The 18655-nt window shown below is 60.4% G+C and overlaps 1 protein-coding gene across 14 annotated transcripts in view; it reads right to left on the bottom strand.

The window, feature by feature from the left end:
* RAPGEF1 (Rap guanine nucleotide exchange factor 1) overlaps positions 1-18655 on the bottom strand; it is a 137237-nt gene that overhangs the window by 3033 nt on the left and 115549 nt on the right. For 8 of the 14 annotated variants that reach the window (XM_070378799.1, XM_070378795.1, XM_070378797.1 and 5 more), the window contains 13 exons: positions 18203-18475; positions 16676-16756; positions 14972-15060; positions 11391-11499; positions 9801-9876; positions 6912-6996; positions 4913-5005; positions 3898-4083; positions 3255-3339; positions 3019-3113; positions 1692-1770; positions 1511-1612; positions 542-639 (listed from right to left, as the gene is read on the bottom strand). In XM_070378799.1, coding sequence (XP_070234900.1) covers positions 542-639; positions 1511-1612; positions 1692-1770; positions 3019-3113; positions 3255-3339; positions 3898-4083; positions 4913-5005; positions 6912-6996; positions 9801-9876; positions 11391-11499; positions 14972-15060; positions 16676-16756; positions 18203-18475 — 1451 coding nt within the window. The remainder of the gene's footprint in view (positions 1-541; positions 640-1510; positions 1613-1691; positions 1771-3018; positions 3114-3254; positions 3340-3897; positions 4084-4912; positions 5006-6911; positions 6997-9800; positions 9877-11390; positions 11500-14971; positions 15061-16675; positions 16757-18202; positions 18476-18655) is intronic. The other 6 variants (XM_070378804.1, XM_070378806.1, XM_005902763.3 and 3 more) reach the window with 2 other exon arrangements.

Genomic DNA, 18655 nt, shown 5'->3' with positions numbered 1-18655 from the left:
CCCGGACACTCAGCCTCAGGTCACTGTGGAGTCTCCTGTCCCTCTCCTGGAAGTCCCCGCTGTCCGCTACCATGCTAAGGGATCTGACATGCACAAGAAACCCACTTAGCTCTGATTTTTCCTGCTGTTTCCCAAGCATACGTGCCATGGATTCTTTTTGGTGAAAACGCCTACCCTCATCCTGGCCCACAGGGGGACCCATCCAGAGCTGCCTCAGCCAGGTACTCCCAGAGTCCCTGGGGAGACTGGAGGGACCTCGGGCTGCTGTGAGGTGCGGCCAGGCCTGGGACAGCTGAGCAGAGCACGGTGCCACAGGCCTGTCCACATGTGCGCCTGCACACGCTCAGGGACGGGACAGGGGGAGGAGCAGCGGGACGGGGAGGTGGGCAGACTGAGCCTTGTTGCTGGACCTTCGCTCGTCTCCGCCGTCTAACAAGGAGCACGTTTTAAGTACAAGCACAGCGTCCAGGTTGGAAACCTTTCCCCACGGGTTTGTCCACGGGGCAGCGAGCGAGGGGACCCCGAGGGAGGCTGTACTCACAGGTATGGGATGCAGGGCGGTTCCACCTCCGAGAGGGCGGCCCGGTAGGCGCGGAAGGATGACGAGCTGTCGATCAGCGTGCAGTACTCGGCCAGGCCCTGGTGGGAGGACGCGTCGTCCGTGAGCGCGGCAACACCGAGCGCCGACCCAGAGCCAGGCCCCCTGCCCCGGCCGCAGGCAGGCCAGGCCTGCTGTGGACACAGGGCCACTGCAGAACCACGTGTCTAAGCGGCCAGTGCCCATGTGAGAGCTGGGTCTGGAGCTCGGGCTGCTGCTTGGCTGTGCTCAGAGCCGCAGGCCGGGCTGTGCTGCTCCCTCCCCCTCAAGCCTGCCTTCCCGCCTCTCTACACTCAAGGCAGGAGAGTAGTGACACTGCTGCTCTGCACGCTGGGTGGGCTGTGCCCCCTCACCTGTCACGTGCCTCCTCCTCCAGGAAGCCTTCCCTGCCTTCTCAGGCCCTCTTATGGGTTTCTAGAGCAGCTGGGGGGAATGTCCCACTTCTCCAGACACCACTGTTCCATAACTGTCCCTTTATATTGTCGGGAGATGACTCCCAGGGAGCCCGGCCAACACCCAGCCCTGTGGGCCTTGCCTTGCTTCCCTAGGAACAGCTCCCACGCCAGGATGAAGGTGCCCCAGGACTCCTGTGACGTGGCCACACTAGCCTCTGTCCCCTCTGATGGGAATTCCCCTCCCTTCCCAGGACACACCTACTCAGGTCTCAGGGTGACCAGCACCTCCTCGGGGCCTCCCGGATCCCAGACTGGGCCCGGCCACTCGGTCACGTGTTTGCTCAGCACCCCGTCCTTCTCCCTGAAGCGCTCCACCCGACAACAGGTCTGGCCTGGTCACAGGGTACCCCGTGCCTCACACGGCCCACCCGTAGCAGCCCCTGGGGAAGCTGGGCCTGGGCACTGCCCCCCACGCCCACAGGGCCCAGTGGCGGGAGACCAGGCGGCACCCGCCCACCTCTGAAGTCTGTTTCTGCCACTCCAGCCTGCGAATGGGGGCCGAGTCCAGCGCCGAGAGGATGGCCAAGTAGGAGTTGAAGTTGTTCAGCTTCCGTAAGTGCTGCAGGGAGGGGGAGGCAGCCGTGAGGGAGGGCGGGGACGGGTCGGGGGTCGCCGCTGGGGAGGGGGCCCCAAGTTACCTTCATGATCTTGATGAACTTCAAGAGCAGCCGTTCCCTGTCTTGGGCCTTTTCCTGCAACATGATTATCGACCGGACCCTGCGTAGACCGAGGGTGACAGCTGAGTGACTGGTCTCCCTCCGGGCCCCTGACTGGCCCTAAGAGTTGGGCATCGGAGGTGGGTGCCTGCACCCACTGGCCACGAGCCCCTGCCCACCAAGGGGCCAGTGCTGAACTCCAGGATGGGGACCTCTGACCCCATGGATGTGGGTGTTCCTGGTGAGCGCTGACCCCGAGCACCAGGGCGGCTGCAAACACCCCGTGACCAGCCTCAGGATCAGCTCGGGAGAGGAGGGGGCGTGTGGGTTAAGACGCCACTGTGCAGGCCACGAGGGAGGCCACCTCTTAGAACCTCAGCCGCAGCCTAAGGCCAGGCTCGCATGAGGACCTCATGGTGGCCTCAACCCCGTGCTGGCCAGAGGAAGTGCCCCCATCGTCTGACCCATCGGGGCACTGGCACTGAGTCTGCCTTGAGGAGCGTGGCTCTGAAGGGCCCCACCTACCCTCCTAGGGACGACCCAGGGTGTGTCTGGAGCCCCCAGTGCCCAGCAAAGGGCAGCTGGTGGCGGCACTCAGGGCTGCGTGGACCGGAAACCTCCTGGGCCTCTGTGGGGCAGCTATACCAAGCACATGCTGAGGTGCTAGAGGCTTCTGGGGGAGCGGAGGGGAGCAGGCCGAGGGGGAGAGGCCCTGCTTTCCCCAGCACACTATCTTCAGAGTGCTTGAAAAGTCCCACACGCTCCCTGGTGCTGGCGATGGGCTGTGTGTGGGTCAGGACGAGCCTGCCTGGCCGCCACGCCCTGACCATCCTCTTTTGGGCTGAGAGGCTGTGGGCGCCCCACATCCCACTGTGGAGCCAGTGGCTCTGCTGCGTTACATTGTAAACGCTCTGTGGGGTTTCACCCTGCTCTGAGGGGTTAAGGCTGAATCAAGTATTAACAGAGCCGCTCCTTCGCTGTTCTTCAGGCAGGCAGTGTGCCGGATCAGCCCTGGGGCCTTGGGGCCCTAAGCAGTGCAGGATGGCAAAGCTAAGACCCTCCCCTGAGGCCATGGATGGCAGACATTACTAATCAGTCCTGGCCAGAGTCCTCCTCAACTGGTCCCCAGGGGGCCCTTCTCGACACGCAGAACACGCTCTGTCCTGCCCTGCCTCTGGGTCACAGTGAATGCTCACAGGTCTCCAGAAGGAGCAGGGAGGGACGAAAGGGCAGCCCTTTCCCCTAGCCACGGGCACTCTGCGAAGGCACCACGGCCCGGCAGGAGGGTCCGCGCCAAGGCCCGTCTCACCAGTAGGACATGTTGTTGAAGTGCTCCGTGAACTGGGTCAGGTTCGGGCTCTTCTCCTCGTTCTGCTCTTTAGCCCAAAGCAAAACCTCAGGAATCTGAAAAAGCAGGGGGACCAGCTAGAACCCGGGCCCTCCGGCTCTGCTGGGAGCGGCGGCTCCTCTCACTCGGGGACGAGCAGCAGTGCTCACCCGGGCCAGGGACAGCCCCCACCCCGCCAGCCCCACGCATGGCTGTACCTCTATTTTATAAAAGAGCTCGGCGTCTAGCAGAGTCAGCTGCTCGGCTATTTCATGGCTGTGGAAGTCGTGCAAGGTCCCGGGCCTGGAAGACAGAGGCACTATATGAGCGGTGGGTGGACAGTACGGTGGGGGCCTCCCTGCAGGCCTCAGGAACACGACCTGTTTCACGGCCACCCAGAGACCGAGACGCCAACGAGGAGGTGATACACCAACACACCCCCACAGCCATGGGAGAGGGGCAGGCGGCAGACTGGAACCTGTACACAGATTCTCAGAATGGTCAGGGTGGCACGGGGGCTTTTGAGAATTACCAACAGTTGCTATATTAACACCAGAAAGAACTCAGTGCTGCCCACATCCTGAAAGGCACTCCTGCCCCCCGTCCTGGGATGCCCACACATGCCCTGCCACCCCACTTCCTGTTAAAATGGGATGGCCCACACATCACCACCCAGGAAGACAGGCCCAGCCTGGGGGACCCCGGTGGCTGGCCCTGAGGCACCCCATCACAGGCCCGGTCAGAACTGGACATGGGGCTGGGGACTGGGGAAGGGGTGCGCTGAGTGAAACGGGAGCGGCGGCTTCTAGCACCTCTCTGCTGGGGGGGCCCGGAGCAGCCGGGCACACAGTGGGAGCTCACCTGGCTGCCACTCCCCGGGCCGCCAGGGGCTGGTCAGAGTTGGCGCACCGGAGCAGCTTCTTCTGGTCGACCTTGTCCAGAATGTTCTTGCGGAGCACGCGTGCTAGGCTGAGCTCCCCGCTGCGCACCAGGCGGAAGACCAGCTCCATCAGCAGCTTCAGGATCTCTTCTGTCAGCTCCACCAGGCTAGAGACCCAAGGGCCACGCGGGGAGGAGCAGGAGGCAAGCACAAGAAAAGGGCTGCTGGCACCAGTCCTGAAGCCCCCAAGACCCTGAGGGCCACGGGACACCCCGCAGCAGAGCTGGGAAACTGCTGGTGGGAAGGGAGCGGCAGAGGGTCTTGGGGTGGCTGCCTGTACCCTGCACCCTGCCGGCAGAGCCCCCATGGTGGCAGGTAACTGCTGTCCTCTCGGGGGATGCTCGGAAGCACTGGACAAGCACGAGGGGCCATGCTGGGCCTGGGCTTGGAGACAAATGCTGCCCCGGAGGAGCTCCGGGCCCCGTGGGGGTGATGGGTCAAGAAGCCGTCTGGGCTCTGCGGACCGGACCCCCCAGAACCTCCCTGCACTTCCTCCTCACAGTGTGCCCCAGCCCCACCCCGCGGTCACTGAGGTCACTCCCCAGCAGGTCACCTCCCTGAGGGCAAGGCTGGGGGTGCTCTCTGGACCCAGGAAAGGAACCTCGTGCTCTGTGTTTGTTAAATGAAGGGAAATGGCCAAGTGCCACTCAGCGGAGCAGGGACAGCTGCAGAGGGCATGAGAAGGTCCCTCCCGACGCTGGTGGCCGAGGGCACTGCCCCCACGAGGAAGTCAGGGCCGACTAGGTCTGAGCGGCCAGGTCATCCTCCTGGGGCTCACGCTGAAGCTGGCAGGAGCGAGCCATCCAGGACCCTGGGCGGGGCGGTGGGCAGGTGACCCAGGAGACGCAGGTGGAAATGTGATGGGAGGCTCAGGTCTCTGGGGAAGCCTGCACGCCGACACCTGCGGCCTGCCATCCTGCGGGCAGAAGGACTCACCAGAGCTCGTCCACCACCCGCACCAGCACAAAGAACGTGTTCTTGCTCACACGCTTCTTGAATGTGTCGGCGAAAGGTGAGAACTTCTCGTACGTGGAGCCCGAGTTAAAGAAACAGCCGTCCTCGCGGGCAGGGGTGGGGACGTAAAGGGAAGGCCGCCCTCCTCCTCCTCCTCCTCCTCCTTCCTGAGTGAACCCTGGGAACATGGGGAGGGCAGAGGCCTGTGCGGGGCGGCAGGGCTGTGACGGGGGTCAGCCCGCACCTATTTGACCCTGAGGATCGCTCTTGACCACCAGCCTCTCCTGCCTGCAGAGCCGTTGCCTGCATGCCCAGGCCTGCCTCTCTGCCAGGGTGGACCCAAGGTCCCTGTGACGCACTGACACACGGCCGCCTCCTGAGCTCAGGCAGAGGAAAGCAGTTCCCTGGGGGAGGCGCACAGCCTGGCAGGGCAGGTCACTCTCGTCATCCATCCCCAGGTCCTTCCCCAGCTCTGGAGACCCACTGCCCTGGGGTGTCATGGCTTCTCGCTGCCCTCCTGGGTTCGCCGTCTCCGGACCCTTCTCGGCTCCCTCCCACCCGCTCTCTAGAAATGCACTCGGGAGGGAGTTGCAGACCAGGGACCGTGCTGGTGCCTGCCGCACCAAGGCTCGCCAGCCAGCTGTGCCCAAGGTCTTGGTGCTGTGACTTGTCCACTGAAATGCCTGAAGTGGCCACACAGAGTATATGCTGCGAAGCCGGGTCTGGGAGGCCTGGGCATGGGTGCATTTCCTCCACACTGCCATGCGGGTCCCATGACCCTCTCTGAACCTCGCTTCCCCTAATTATACGTGGTGGGAAATAGTATCAGGGCACTGCCGTGCAGTGACATAAGTACATAAAATGCTATCAGAGCTGAGTGAGGTCGCCCGTGCAGCGCTCTGCACCACAGCCGACACCAGGAGGGTCTCAGCAGGTGTGAGTCACTCATCACTGAGCCAGGACTGCGGCCACTGCAGGTGTGAAGCTGGAGGGCAGGAAGTCTGTGCGTGGGCCGTCTGGTTCTGAGGGCCCGGGGCCCCAAGGCGGGTCACAGAGGAGACGGAGGCCAGGCGGGGGACGCCTGGGCACAGGGGAGGGCGGGGAGAGTGGAAGGACTCAGGCCTGCCCGCCTAGGGCTGGGCTGTCCAGCAGGTGGCAGCCACGGGCTGTGACGCAGGACGAGGCCGGGAGGGGACCCACTTCTGGGACAGGAGCTGCAGGTCAGTCTTGGCAGGAGGGGCAAGACTGCATCTGAGAAAGAGGCGACAGAGCAGGTCCCTGCCAGCCTTGGGTCTTCCTTGGCCACTGCTGGGGGGCGTCGTCTCTGAAAAGGCGAGCCGTGGACGCCGAGCTTCTGTCCACTGCTGGGCCTGCTGGCAGGTGGAGGGGCCGAGCCTGCCCTGGGGTTGTTCCCTGGAGTCCTAATGCCCTCACGTCCCGTGCACTTTGTACCTGTCACCCCCGGTGCTCAGGGCTCAGCTCCCAGAGGCTGCACATGCCAGTGACCTGGATCCCCAGGACCCACACACTCCCTCCCTCAGGGTGCATTGTTCTCGTCATGTCCGACTGTGTGGGCTGCAGCCCTCCAGGCTCCTCTGTCCATGGGATTCTCCAGGCCAGAACACTGGAGTGGGTTGCCATTCCCTTCTCCAGGGGATCTTCCAGACCCAGGGATAGAACCTGTGTCTCCTGCATTGGCAGATGGATTCTTTACCGCTAGCACCACCTGGGAAACCCCTCAGGGCGTATCAGGTCCTTCCGTCTCAGAATCACCCAGTGATCACAATGGCCACCAGGCAGCACTCTCTGTTCCAAGCACATCACGTAACGTCACTCGGCCCTCTCAAGACAGAATGAGGCTCAAAGGAGCCTGGCCTGAGGCCTCAAGCCGGGACATACAGAGCTGGGCTGGGCACTGCCCCTCATCGCTGCCCCCACCCTGCAGACGGCTCTCTGAAGGAGGGTGAGGCGGCAAGGATATCTGTACTGCAGCTTCTGGATGAGCTCCTCAGGAGTGATGAAGGTCCTGTAGGTGGTCAGGAAGGCCTCGCAGTACAACACCAGATCTGGAGGGAGGAGCAAGGAACGAATCAGCTAGCCTGCTGCTGGTGTGGGCATCGATGGGCAGCATGCCCGCTGCAGGATGCGCTCCCCACTCTGACCAGACGCTGAGGGCCTCTTGTTTGCCCAAAGACTTGACGATTAGAGTCTTAACCATCACGGGCAAAGAGAACACAATTCAGACCTGTCAGCAGGGCTCTGAAGCTAAGTGACAGGTAACGCTCAGGGGCAGCAGGGCCCAGGAACAACCGCCTTGGGAGTCCCCACACAGTGAGAGGCTGAGGGAAAGGCCTGGGGCTCTGCCTGGCACACCTGGCACACCAGGTGCAGGCTCTGGTGCCAGGGGAGGGAGGGGCCCCCTAGGAGGAGCCTGGCCTGGAGGCTGGGTGGTACTCGGGCTGGCCACTCCCACTCAACACCTCCCTTTCCCTTTAGGGAGCTTCTCGTCGGGGATTCCCAAACTTTCCAGATTCACAACGGTCCCTTTATTCACAGCTGTGACACACCCTCCTAACCAGGCAGTCTCTGACACTGAGGAAAAAATAAGGGAGTTTTAAATGAAGGTCCCTCCTGGAGACACAGGACCTGGTCAAGCTAGTGAACTTCAGGTTATCCTGTGCTGGAACTAAGGTTTGAGTCTGGATTTGGCTCCCAAGCCTGTGATCCTCCCCATGAGGCTGACCTGTGATCCTCCCTGTGAGGCTGACCTGTGGTCCTCCCCATGAGGCTGACCTGCAGTCCTCCCTGCGAAGCTGACCTGTAATCCTCCCCATGAGGCTATGGCCCTCCCCGTGAGGCTGACCTGCGATCCTCCCCAGGAGGCTGATCTGCAGTCCCCCCTGTGAGGCTGAGCGCACACTTGCTAGACACAGACCACTGTCTGCTGTCTTCTCTCATCCCTCCCCCAACTCGCTGGGGGGAGGCCCCGAGAACCCCTTCTCCAGCTGAGCAGCCCTACCTGGTTGAGCCCTGGCTCCTGTCCCCTGCCCTCCCTGATCACCCTCAGGACAACGAGGGGAGAAGCCCCCTGCACCCATGTCTGGGGCATGCTGGTGGGGCCCGGCCGGCAGAGTGGTGACCTGAGGGGGGCTCAGGGCAGGGGCCACAGTGGGGTCAGCGGCACTGGGCTTGGGCTTCCTCCTGGACTCCAAGCACCGCCCCCCGGCACCACCCAACTCCTGTCAAGACTGGGCTTCTGTTCAAAGAGGGATGAGGAAGCAGAGATGGGTTGAGCACCAGCCAAGGCTTGCTTCTGAAAGAAGGGGTCTGGGGCTGCGCCCTGAGCCTGGGGCCTCCAGCCAGTGGTGTGGTCTCTGGCCTGCAGGCAGCCCCTGCCTGAGGAGTTTGCTATGGCCCAGGGCCTTTAACTCAACGTCCATCCCGGGGACAAATGCTGGAGCCTCAAAACCCCTCCATGGAGAAGAGCGAGTGGAAGCCCCCAGGGGCAGTAGGGCCGCGTCCCCAGGCACAGTCAGTACTGGCTGAAAGGTCTCGGGGCCGCCCTGCCCGCCGGGCTCCCTCTGGCCTGGGCCACAGCCCGCGGCACCTGGCAGGTCAGCAGCATCCTGCTAAAAGCCGAGGTCTGAAGCTGGCCCCCATTCAGCCTCTCTCTCCAGGTTGAGGGCGGAGCTCCGGCCGGTGCAGCAGGCGTGGGGGAGGGGGCACTGCAGAGGCTGTCCCGGGATGCAGAGACCCCCCAGCACTTCCTATGTGCCAGGTGTGTTTCATCTAAGCTCATGCAACCTTCACACCCACCGGGCGCCTAACCGCTTCACAAAGCTGAGTCAGCTGAGGCCGGGCAGGGGCTAGAGGCCGCCTGCCAGGGTTCAAACCCAGGGTCTCCAAGACTGTGCAGTGCTCGGGTCAGAAGAAACCCGCAGGGCAACAGCGTGGCTGCGGAGAGTCTGCGGGAGCCATTTCTTCTTTTTCTCCGGTTTTCAAATTTTCAGCAATGCAAACAATTACTCTGGTACTGATTTCCTAATTTAAAATTTTCCATCTGGGCGACATACTTGGGGAAACCTGCTGTCAAGACGCGAGGACCAGGTCGAGTACAGACATGAAATTGGGGGGTTAGGGTTTCAAGACTGAGGTGTTTCAATTCCTCCACTCCCTACTTCAACGCTGCTGTTCCGTCACCTGACAATTTAAAAAATGTAAAAAGGAAATGGATGTGGGGGGAGGCGGCCCCTCCCGCCTGACCAAGGTCACGGGCGCTGGCCTCACGGCTCCCCTCCCCCGCCCCCAGAACACAACCTGGAAGGCCTGCGCCCTCACCAGCGGGCAGGCGGGCCCTGCTCCTCCAGCCCTCCCGAAGGCCCGGGCGGAAGTGCGGTGTCTCTGTGCCGAGGGCGGGAGCCCCGCTCGGTGCCGGTACCGCTGCTGGGGGACTGGACAGAGTGTCTGCCCACAAAGCTCCCAGAGGAAAAGAGACGCAGCCCAGCGCGGCCGTCAGGGCCAAACATCAGGAAGAGCAGAAAACGCTCCCCGTACGTCAACATGACTTCACTGCTGTGGCAGGCGTGTTGTTGCTCAGGCCCTGTCTGTGCAGTGCCCGCAGGTGCTGAGCTCTGTCCCGGAAACTCGCCCCCTGACAAGGCCGGAGCCCCACTACCCGCACGCAAAGCACCCACTCAGAGAGAGAGCTGGGGCGTACAGGCGCTGGCCTTGCATGTGGGTCACTGTCCACCAGTGGTGCCCACGTAGGACCTGCAGCTCCGACCCGCTCAGTGCTAGGAGGGAGGGGGGCAGAGCCGTGGCTTCCGCGGGACCCCCCGCCCCCGCCGAGCTCTGCACAGGGTAGCCGTACCTTTCCTGTCCGTCTCCGTGGCATGGACGAGGAGGATGTCGCCCGACCCTCCACGGACGTCTGGCCCGTCATCGCCCTGCAGGAGCACAGCAGAGGAGGGCATGGGGCAGAGTACAGCCGTGAGAGTCGGTTTAGGGACGAGCTGACAGACCCCCCAGGTCCTCACGGCACCCCCACGCTCCGGGAGCGGCCCGGCCCAGCTGCAGAGGCCAGGGTGCTCATCCGACCCGCACGCTCCACAGACGGCACCGGGCACCGAGGACACTGCCAGGTCGGGGACCTGGCTCCCAACAGTCCTCCAGCCCACGGGTCAGAGAGCGGAGAAGGGGAGGGGGGAGCCCACAGGGAGGCAGGCAGGACTGGAGGGTGCAGGACGAGAGTGCAGACGGCAGGCTGCTTCCAGGAGAGCTGCAGCAAGCTGCCGAACCCACACCTGCTCTCTGGGGGAGGGACACACGTTCTTCCCAGGAGCCCTTAGAGGAGTGAGATACGTCACAAAGATGCTGAGTTATAGCCAGTGTGGCTTATACTGACCGCAGCCTGTCTATTAAGGGAAAAGTCTTATTTTCCTAGGAGCAAACGGAGGCGTTCACCCATAAACCTGGCCTGGAGCCAAGAAAGAGCTGTCACAGGACCAGAAGGCCCAGGCTACTCCCTGTAATCCTGAAGGAGACCGCCCAGCGCGTGCCTCCGCGTGTCTCCAGCACTCGCCCTCAGAGACGCGGCTTCCTCTCTAGGGCAGGCTTTATCCCTGGAAACCCAGGGTCCTGGGAGCATCCTGGATTTCTAGCTAAGGCAGGGCAGGGACGCCCAGGACCTGCTTTTTCTGAAGAAACTTCTGGCAAGTCACATCATTCTCTCTGCAGAGGAGCCAGCCCCCACCTTTTGGTTCCTCCAGGCCATGACAAGGCCATGTCTGTCACGGAGAACACGTGTGTAGAACAGGCTACCTCCCCGGGGAGGGGTCAAGGCCGTCACTGGGAGCTGCTCCCCCGAGTCCCCAGGGTTGCTGGGCAGCAGGGAGTGGAAGGCCCTCTCAGCTCAGCTCCTCGGGCGGTGACAGGTTTGGGCACTATGTTCACCAGTGAGGTTCTTCTGATAAGACACGGGCTGGAGGCAGCCGTGTGGCCAGGCCTGAAATCCCTTCATCGGCGTGTGCCTCCCCCGCAGAGAGAGCCATGTGGACGGTTCTGTCACTAACATGAAAACACCCTGAACTAAGGAGGGCCCAGCACACAGGGCTCCATGCTGAGCACCCACGTGGGCTTCGTTCTCACCACAGCCTCCAGAGTCCCGTCGTCTGGGGCTTATGGAGGACAGGCCACTTGCCCAAGCTCACTCGCCAAGTGTTGGAGAAGGGACAGCACACTTCCTCTGGGCAGTCGCCAGTGTGCCCAGGGTCCTGGAGCACCTACAGTGGCCCAGGCACGGGGCCAGGACAAGAGGGTGCAGAGCCAACAGCCCAGGGCCACCGGGGGTCAGCACTTGGCTGCAGCCTTTCTGTGTGGGTCACTTCCAGGTTCCCTTCTCAACACCCCTTCACCCTCTCTCTGGGCCAGACGCTGCATGTACGGCCTGTGAGGAACCCACCTCTTGCTTGAGGGTCAGCCTTGCCATGATCTCGTTGTGGTCGATGAGGGAGAGCTCGTCCACCTCCTCCTCTGACTGAGCCTCTGGAGCGTCTGGTGACTTCCGGGCCCTGGAAAGAGATGTGGTTTGTGTTGTGTCAGCAGGCCTGGGGCTTCAGGCACCTGCGGCCGAGGCAGCGTGACCCGTGCGTGGGGTCCGGGTGGTACTGATGCTCCCCGAGCAAGTCTTCCCTGGACCGCAGCTCCACGTGAAGACCAGACCCGCTCCCATCCCTCCACAGGGGGTGGACGGATGCCGGGACGCAGACTGGATTTCTAACTCTGCTCCTGATGAGCTGTGTGACCTCAGGACAGTCCCTGCTCTCTGCGTGCTCCATCGGTTAAGTGGAAGGGATTAAGCACACAGATCAAGAAGGTTCCACTGAGAGCTTTGATGAAGTAACGGTCTCAGTCATCTGCATCAAGGCCCACCGCACGGACGGTCAGTACTCCAGGAGAGGACAGCACAGGGCCAGCGGGGTAGGGGACAGGCCAGCACACATCTCAATGCCATTCCAGGTCTTTGCCCGGGGCCACTTCTCTGGGAGACTGAAGAGCGGGAACCAGGCCCTTGTCCTTGGAGTGCTGGTGGGGACAAGGGCCAGGAGGGCCTGAGGGTAGGACGGGCAAGCTAGGACTGAAGCACTGAGCAGGAGTGTGGGGAGGAGAGAACCCCCAGAGGAAGCACATGGGGAGTGGGGGGGGACGCAGCAGGCAGACGGCCATGGGATCTGTAGGCACCTTGCTTTCCCCCAGGGTTTTATCCGTGATTCCCATCATTCTCATGAAGGACCCCGTGAGCCACGGACTGGCCTTGTGGTCAGAGGCCTCATTTTTAATACTCAGTATCTAAGACATAAGGTGTCTTGGCAAGACACCTCTGCCGCTGGGTGTTAGAGTAGAACACCCACCACCCCTTAACACTCGGGGAGACCTGAGGCGCCGTGTCACACAGATGGACCCCATGGGCACGACTCTGAGGAGCGGCCAGAGCAGGCTGGGTGGGCAGCCCTCGTCAACAGTCCCCTGGGGAAAGCTTTCCATTTTTTCCCCTATCTCTTGCTGTTTTCACCATATCTTTAACTATTTATGCTTACGCTTGACAAAAACAATGGGTATTGCTTAGCTCTGCACCCAGGACCCCCAGCCAAACCTTAGCCAAAAGAGTGAGGAAAAATTGAACGTGTGAACATCTCACAAAGAAGGGAATGTCAGCATGAAGTCGCAGGTGGCAGAGCTGATAGGCGGGTCCTGCAATTACCCTTTCTACGTGCAGGTTGGAGAGTTACTACGTATTTCCACAGCCGGTCAGGTTTGACTCAGGCCAACACTGAGAATGTTACCAAAGATTACAGAGACATATGGCTAAATGCAAACATGAATCCTGATTGACCTGGTTCCAAAAAAATCAGTCTTATGAGATATATGCTGTCTAGGTTTCTCACAGCTTTTCTTTCAAGGAGCAAGTGTATTTTTAATTTCATGGCTGCATTCATTGTCTGCAGTGATTTTGGAGCCTGGGAAGATAAAATTTGCCACTGCTTCTGCTTTTCTCCCATCTATTTGCCATGAAGTGATGGGACCGGATGCCACGATCTTAGTTTTTTTAATGTTGAGTTTCAAGCCAGCTTTTTCACTCTCTTCTTTCACCCTCATCAGGAGGATCTTTACTTCCTCTTCACTTTCTATCATCTGCATATCAGAAGGAAGTTCTTATTACTCTTCTTGGGTGTGATAATCATACTGTAATCAGGTTGGCACTTTTGAGGCATGCTGAAATATCTAGGGACTGAGAGTCATATTCATAACAGTTTCGAATACACACGACATACAATATACACACTACCTGTAGAAACTCACGATAAAAAATTTGGGGGTAGGAATCTTTTATACTCCATTTTACTTGAACTCGTAAGAGGCGGAGGAGAGGTTGGCTTAGGATTTGAAGAAGAAAACACTGTTACGGATAGTTGTAAGGCGAACAATACGTGTGCACATACTCAAGAAGCAGTGGCTGTCTGTGGGCTGGCATGGAGGCCTTTGAGGGGTGGGATTATGTTACATCAGCAAGCACGGAAACAACGCTGATTTCATCGCCCATTGACATCACCATCAGAGCTCGCAGGTGACTGGGTCCATTTTCCACGGGCAGCACTACTTTGAAAGGCATCTTTTCTTCTGAGCAGCGGGTCTCAACAGTGGGCTTAAAATATTCAGTGAACCACGCTGTGAACAGATGTTCTGTCACCCAGGCTTTGCTGTTTCACGTACAGAGCACAGGCAGAATAGAGTCAGCATCACTCTTATGGGCCCTAGGATTTTCAGATGGTGAGTGAGCACTGGCTTCAGCTTCAAGCCACCAGCTGTGTTAGCCCCCAAGAGAGTCAGCCTGTCCTTTGACGTTTGAAGCCAGGCACTGACTCCCCCTCTCTGGCTGTGAAAAGCCCGGATGGCACCTTCTTCCAGTGGAGGCTGCTTCCTCTGCCGTCTAGTATAGCCTCCCCCATGGATGATCTCAGCTGGGACTTCTCGATGACCTGCTGCAGCTCCTGCGTCAGCATCTGCTGCTTCGCCTGCACTTGCGTGTTATGAGATGGCTTCTCTCCCGAACCCTCATGAGCCACTCCTGCCAGGTTCAGAATTTTCTTCTGCAGCCTCCTCACCTCACTCAGCCTTCAGAGAATTGAAGAGATCAGGGTCTTTCTCTGGATGAGGCTTAAGGGAGTGTTGGGCTGGTTTGTTTGTTCTTCTATCCAGACCACCCAAACGTTCTCCGTACCAGCAGGAAGGCTGTTTCTCTGTCTTACCATTCGTGTGATCTCTGGAGCAGCCCTTCTAATTTCTTTCAAGGACTTTCTTTGCCTTCACAACACGCCTACCAGTTTGGTTGGTGTGAGAGGCCTAGCTCTAGGCCTGTCCTGGCTTTCAAAATGCCTTCCTCGCTGAACTCCATCATTTTTAGCTTTTGATTTAAAGTGACACAGGAGCGATTCTTCCTTTCACTTGAACACTTAGGGGCCAATGTGGGGTTATTAACTAGCCTAACTTCAATACTGTGTATCTGGGGACAGGGAGGCCTGAGAGGGAGGGAGACGGGGGCGGCTGGGGGTGCGGGGGATAGCTATTCGGAGAGTGTGGAGCAGTCCGAACGCACACCGTGTTTATTGATTCAGTCTGCCATCTTATATGGACACAGTCTGTGATGCCCCAAAGCAATTACCATAGTAACCTCAAAGATCATAGATTGTCATAATGAATACAGTAATAGTGTATAGTTTGAAATCAATATATAGTTTGAAATCCTGGGAGAATTAGCAAACTGCGATGCAGAAACACTAAGCAAGAAGATGCTGTTGGAAAGACGGTGCCCACAGACTGGCTTGACGCAGGGCTGCTACAAACTTTCTATTGGTAAAAAGCACAGCATCTGCACAGCCCAGGTGTGAACACAAACCCCCAGAGGCCTTGCGGGCAGGGGCAGTGGTCACCGGATGGTAGACACGCTGTTCTCAGGGTGCTTGCCCCACGAGGGGCTTTTCCTACCTGTCCCCGCTGTCCCTGCCCTCCTTCCCGGGCACACAGCTGGCCGATGTGGCGTCTCTGGAGTGTCCATCCTTCGCCGCGGGTGACTCCTGGGAAGAGAAGGCAGAGCTGGGTGTGTGACAGCTGCCCCTGTTGGGCTGCTCTCCGCAGAGCACCTGCCTGCATGCGGCTTCGGAGCGCGAGTTCCCAGGGAGTGGCCTGAGATATAAACGCGTCCACCGCGACCGGCACACAGGAAGCACGGCCTCTTCCGACTAGTACCCTGCCTTCAGGGAGAGTGAAGGCTCCGCTACCCAGAGCCTCTGTCAGCTGCCGGCCTAGACGGAGCCATCCCATCACCTCCCGGCAGAAAGGGCCGCCCCAGGGGCTACCTACCACACAGCCAAGCTCAGCCAGTGCATGCCCTTCCTCCGTGGCCCTGACCAACACCCTACCAGCTGGCGGTCATCCACGTGCCCGGGCACACAGAGAAACAGAGGCTTTGGGGAGGGACACAGCCCTGCCCCTGACGCCAGAGCTGAAAGCTACGGCTCTGCCCGCTGTGCAGCACACCTCTGCTGACCTCCTAGTCACTGACGCCCTCAGCACCGCAGTGCTCACCTGACCCCATCACGCTTCCCAAGGGCCTCGTTGCTCAGGAGCACAAGGCAGCCCTTCCCCTCCTCCAGCACCCTGGCTTCTTCCCAGGAACCTGGCCCACCCCTCTCAGTGACCACACGGCCCTGGCACCCCTGGTCTGCTGCCCGGGCCGCAACAGAGAAGGGGGAACCTGGGAGGCGGGACACAAAGATGCAGAAACGTCCTCATAGAGGGTCACAGGGGGAGGGGAGCCCAGGAAGGTCAGCCTGGGACGGGCTCCGTGTACAGAGGCTGACCTGGAAGATGAAGGGGACACCTGGGGAAAAACAGTTCTCGGGGACCAGGCTGGATTCCACCAGAGTGGGAACTCCACCTCATTCTACAGCTTGCTAATACCTGAAGTGGGGCCTGCTTGTGTGGATATCTGAGGTGCTACAGGGTCATCATAATAAGAGTGACCATGCTTTCAACGGCTGGGCCCTTTGAGCTGACCCCAGAGGAGGACGGAGTACCCTCAGGGTACCCCCTCTAGAGACTGGGCCTGGCTCAGGGTGGGAGAGTTATTCTGGAAGGTTCTGCACTTGCTCATGTTTTGCTGCAGCAAAACCTGGACAGCTGACTACTCAGCTGAATCACGGCCCCTCAACTGCCTGGCACTGGCACAGCAGAAGACCAGGGCGACCACGACGGTGTGAGGCCTGGGAGTCTCACCAGCTGCCCTGGGAGCAGGGGCGTGGTCGTGGAGCATGCTGGTGGAGGGGTGTTGGTTTGGAGAGCTCAGTGCGGGAGAGAGAGAATTCCCCGCCTCAGAGGATGGACAGGAGACAGGCCTCAACACCGGAAGATGGGGTGGGAAGAAATCCCTGAGAGTAGCCAACCGGGGCCGAGCCAGCTGCTCTGTGATTCCCAGCAGGCCAGCCGGTCAGGCTGCAGGGGACCCATACGCGGAAGCAAAAGCAAAGAAGGCTCCACTGGAAGCCCCGTCCTCTCTCTGCAGAGCCAGGTCGGCCCCGGGCCAGGCAGCTCTTGAGTAGGAGGCTCAGGCCGACGGGAGCCTCAGGCCGATGGGAGCAGGGCCGAGCCGCAGGCCTGGCCGCATGCACGAGGCAGCCCGAGGTTACTTACTCCTCGAGGGCGGGCCAGCTCCTCGCTGCTCTGGCCAGAGCAATACAGACTGACGTAGTCCCCCTCACAGGCGTGCTCACTCTGGGGGAGACAGGATGAGAGATACCCACCTGTGATGGCCCCGCCAGGCTGGCCCTGACTGGGACGTTCTTTCTCAAGGAGGGGAAGATGGTGCCCTCCATTCCCTGGGGATCTTCCCAGGGTCAGGGGACAAAGCTGTTTTTCCACTCCCTGCCTCTGTCAGAGGGGACTCAGATTTCCTGCTGGAGCTTCTCCAAAGTGCACTTTAGCCCTCAAAGTGCCCTGGAGGAGGCATACTCCTCCGTCTCTGCTGTAGCGGGGACAGCAGGGGCCACAGCATGGCACAGGGGGCAGTCACAGAGGGCAGGAGAATGTGGGACGGTGGGCAGTCATGGAGGGCAGGGGACGGGGGGCAGTCACAGAGAACAGGGGGCAATCACGGAGGGTGGGGATAGGGATGGGGGCAATCACAGGGAATGGGGGCAATCATGGAGGCGGGGCAATCACAGAGGGTGGGGATAGGGGACGGGGGGCAATCACAGGGAATGGGGGGAAAATCATGGAGGGCAGGGGCAACCGAAGATGGGGATGGGGGATGGGTGCAATCATGGAGGACGGGGGACAGGGGGCAGTCACAGAGGACGAGGAGCAATCATGGAGGGCGGGGGATAGGGGACGGGGGCAATCATGGAGGGCGGGGGATAGGGGACGGGGGCAATCATGGAGGATGGGGGATAGGGGACGGGGGGCAGTCATGGAGGACAGGGCAATCATGGGGGGCGGGGGGCAATCACAGGAGTGGGGGGCAATCACAGAGGACGAGGGATGGGGGATGGGAGGCAATCATGGAGGGCAGGGGATAGGGTACAGGGGACAGTCACAGAGGACAGGGGTAGTCACGGAGGACGGGGGGCAATCATGGGGGGCAGGGGGCAATCATGCAGGATGGGGGGCAATCATGGAGGGCAGGGCACGCAGGATGGGGGGCAGTCACGGAGGGAAGGAGACGCTGGAGGGCTGGCTGCAGGCGCCTGGACTTGTCCTGCCCTGTCCCCGTCCCCGGGCACAGCAGCCTTGCCCTGAGCCCGGAGGAGGCACTGCGGGCCGCCTGGCCACACGGCAAGCAGGCCCCCACCCCCAGTGCCACAGCAACTCTACACGCAATTGCCTCTGGGCCATCAGAGGCCTCTTTGCACTTCTCTAGAATCTCCCAACCGCACGGAAGACCAGCAGGATTTACACCTGATGATTAGGACAACAGATCGTCTCTAAGTAGCCACTGACCATCTGTGGAAAATCAGATCCTAGTTTGCTGGGAATCCACAGGGAATTCATTTCTGTTCTGGAAGCTGATGGGCTACCATCTCACCAGGGGGCCCTGTGCACCCCTCAGCCCAGCCACACTGCGACGGGGCCAATGTCAGCAATGGCCTCGACAGCGAGAGTGGGCGGAGGCTTTCGCAGAATGTGCAGCCCCGCGTGGAGGTGTGTGTGTTGAGTTCTCACCGAAGGCGTCTGGGGCGAGTCAGTGAAAGAGGTTTCGGAAGGAAGGCAGACAGTGTTCCCGTGAAAGCTGCTCTCCTGAGAAGATGAGAGAGGCCCGTCCAGGGTGCTGGGAGGCAGACTGGCCACGGGTGGCACGGCTAAGTCAGAGCTCTGAGACTGGTGGACAGGTGGGAAGTGTGGAGAGGAAGAGGAGGTAGACGGAAGGAAAGGCTGGACGGAAGCTTGGCTGTGAGGCACGAAATCCTGCGAGTAGGACCTAAACACAGACTTGTACTACAGAGTCAGAGTGGAACACAGACACGAACACGAGGGGAGGGAAGAGGAAAACAGACAAGAGAGAAAGTTGTTAGATTAACTCGGCTGAGTCGTGACGGGCCGATCGTGGTCTTTCGAACGAGGACACCACTCAGGCCAAACCACCCCTGCGGCCCTCTGGCTGGAGGTCCCCCAACC

This window comes from Bos mutus, chromosome 11, assembly GCF_027580195.1.
Source record: "Bos mutus isolate GX-2022 chromosome 11, NWIPB_WYAK_1.1, whole genome shotgun sequence".
NCBI lineage: Eukaryota > Metazoa > Chordata > Mammalia > Artiodactyla > Bovidae > Bos > Bos mutus.
The sequence above is the reverse complement of the archived record's forward strand: the minus strand, read 5'-3'. Positions and strand labels throughout refer to the sequence as shown.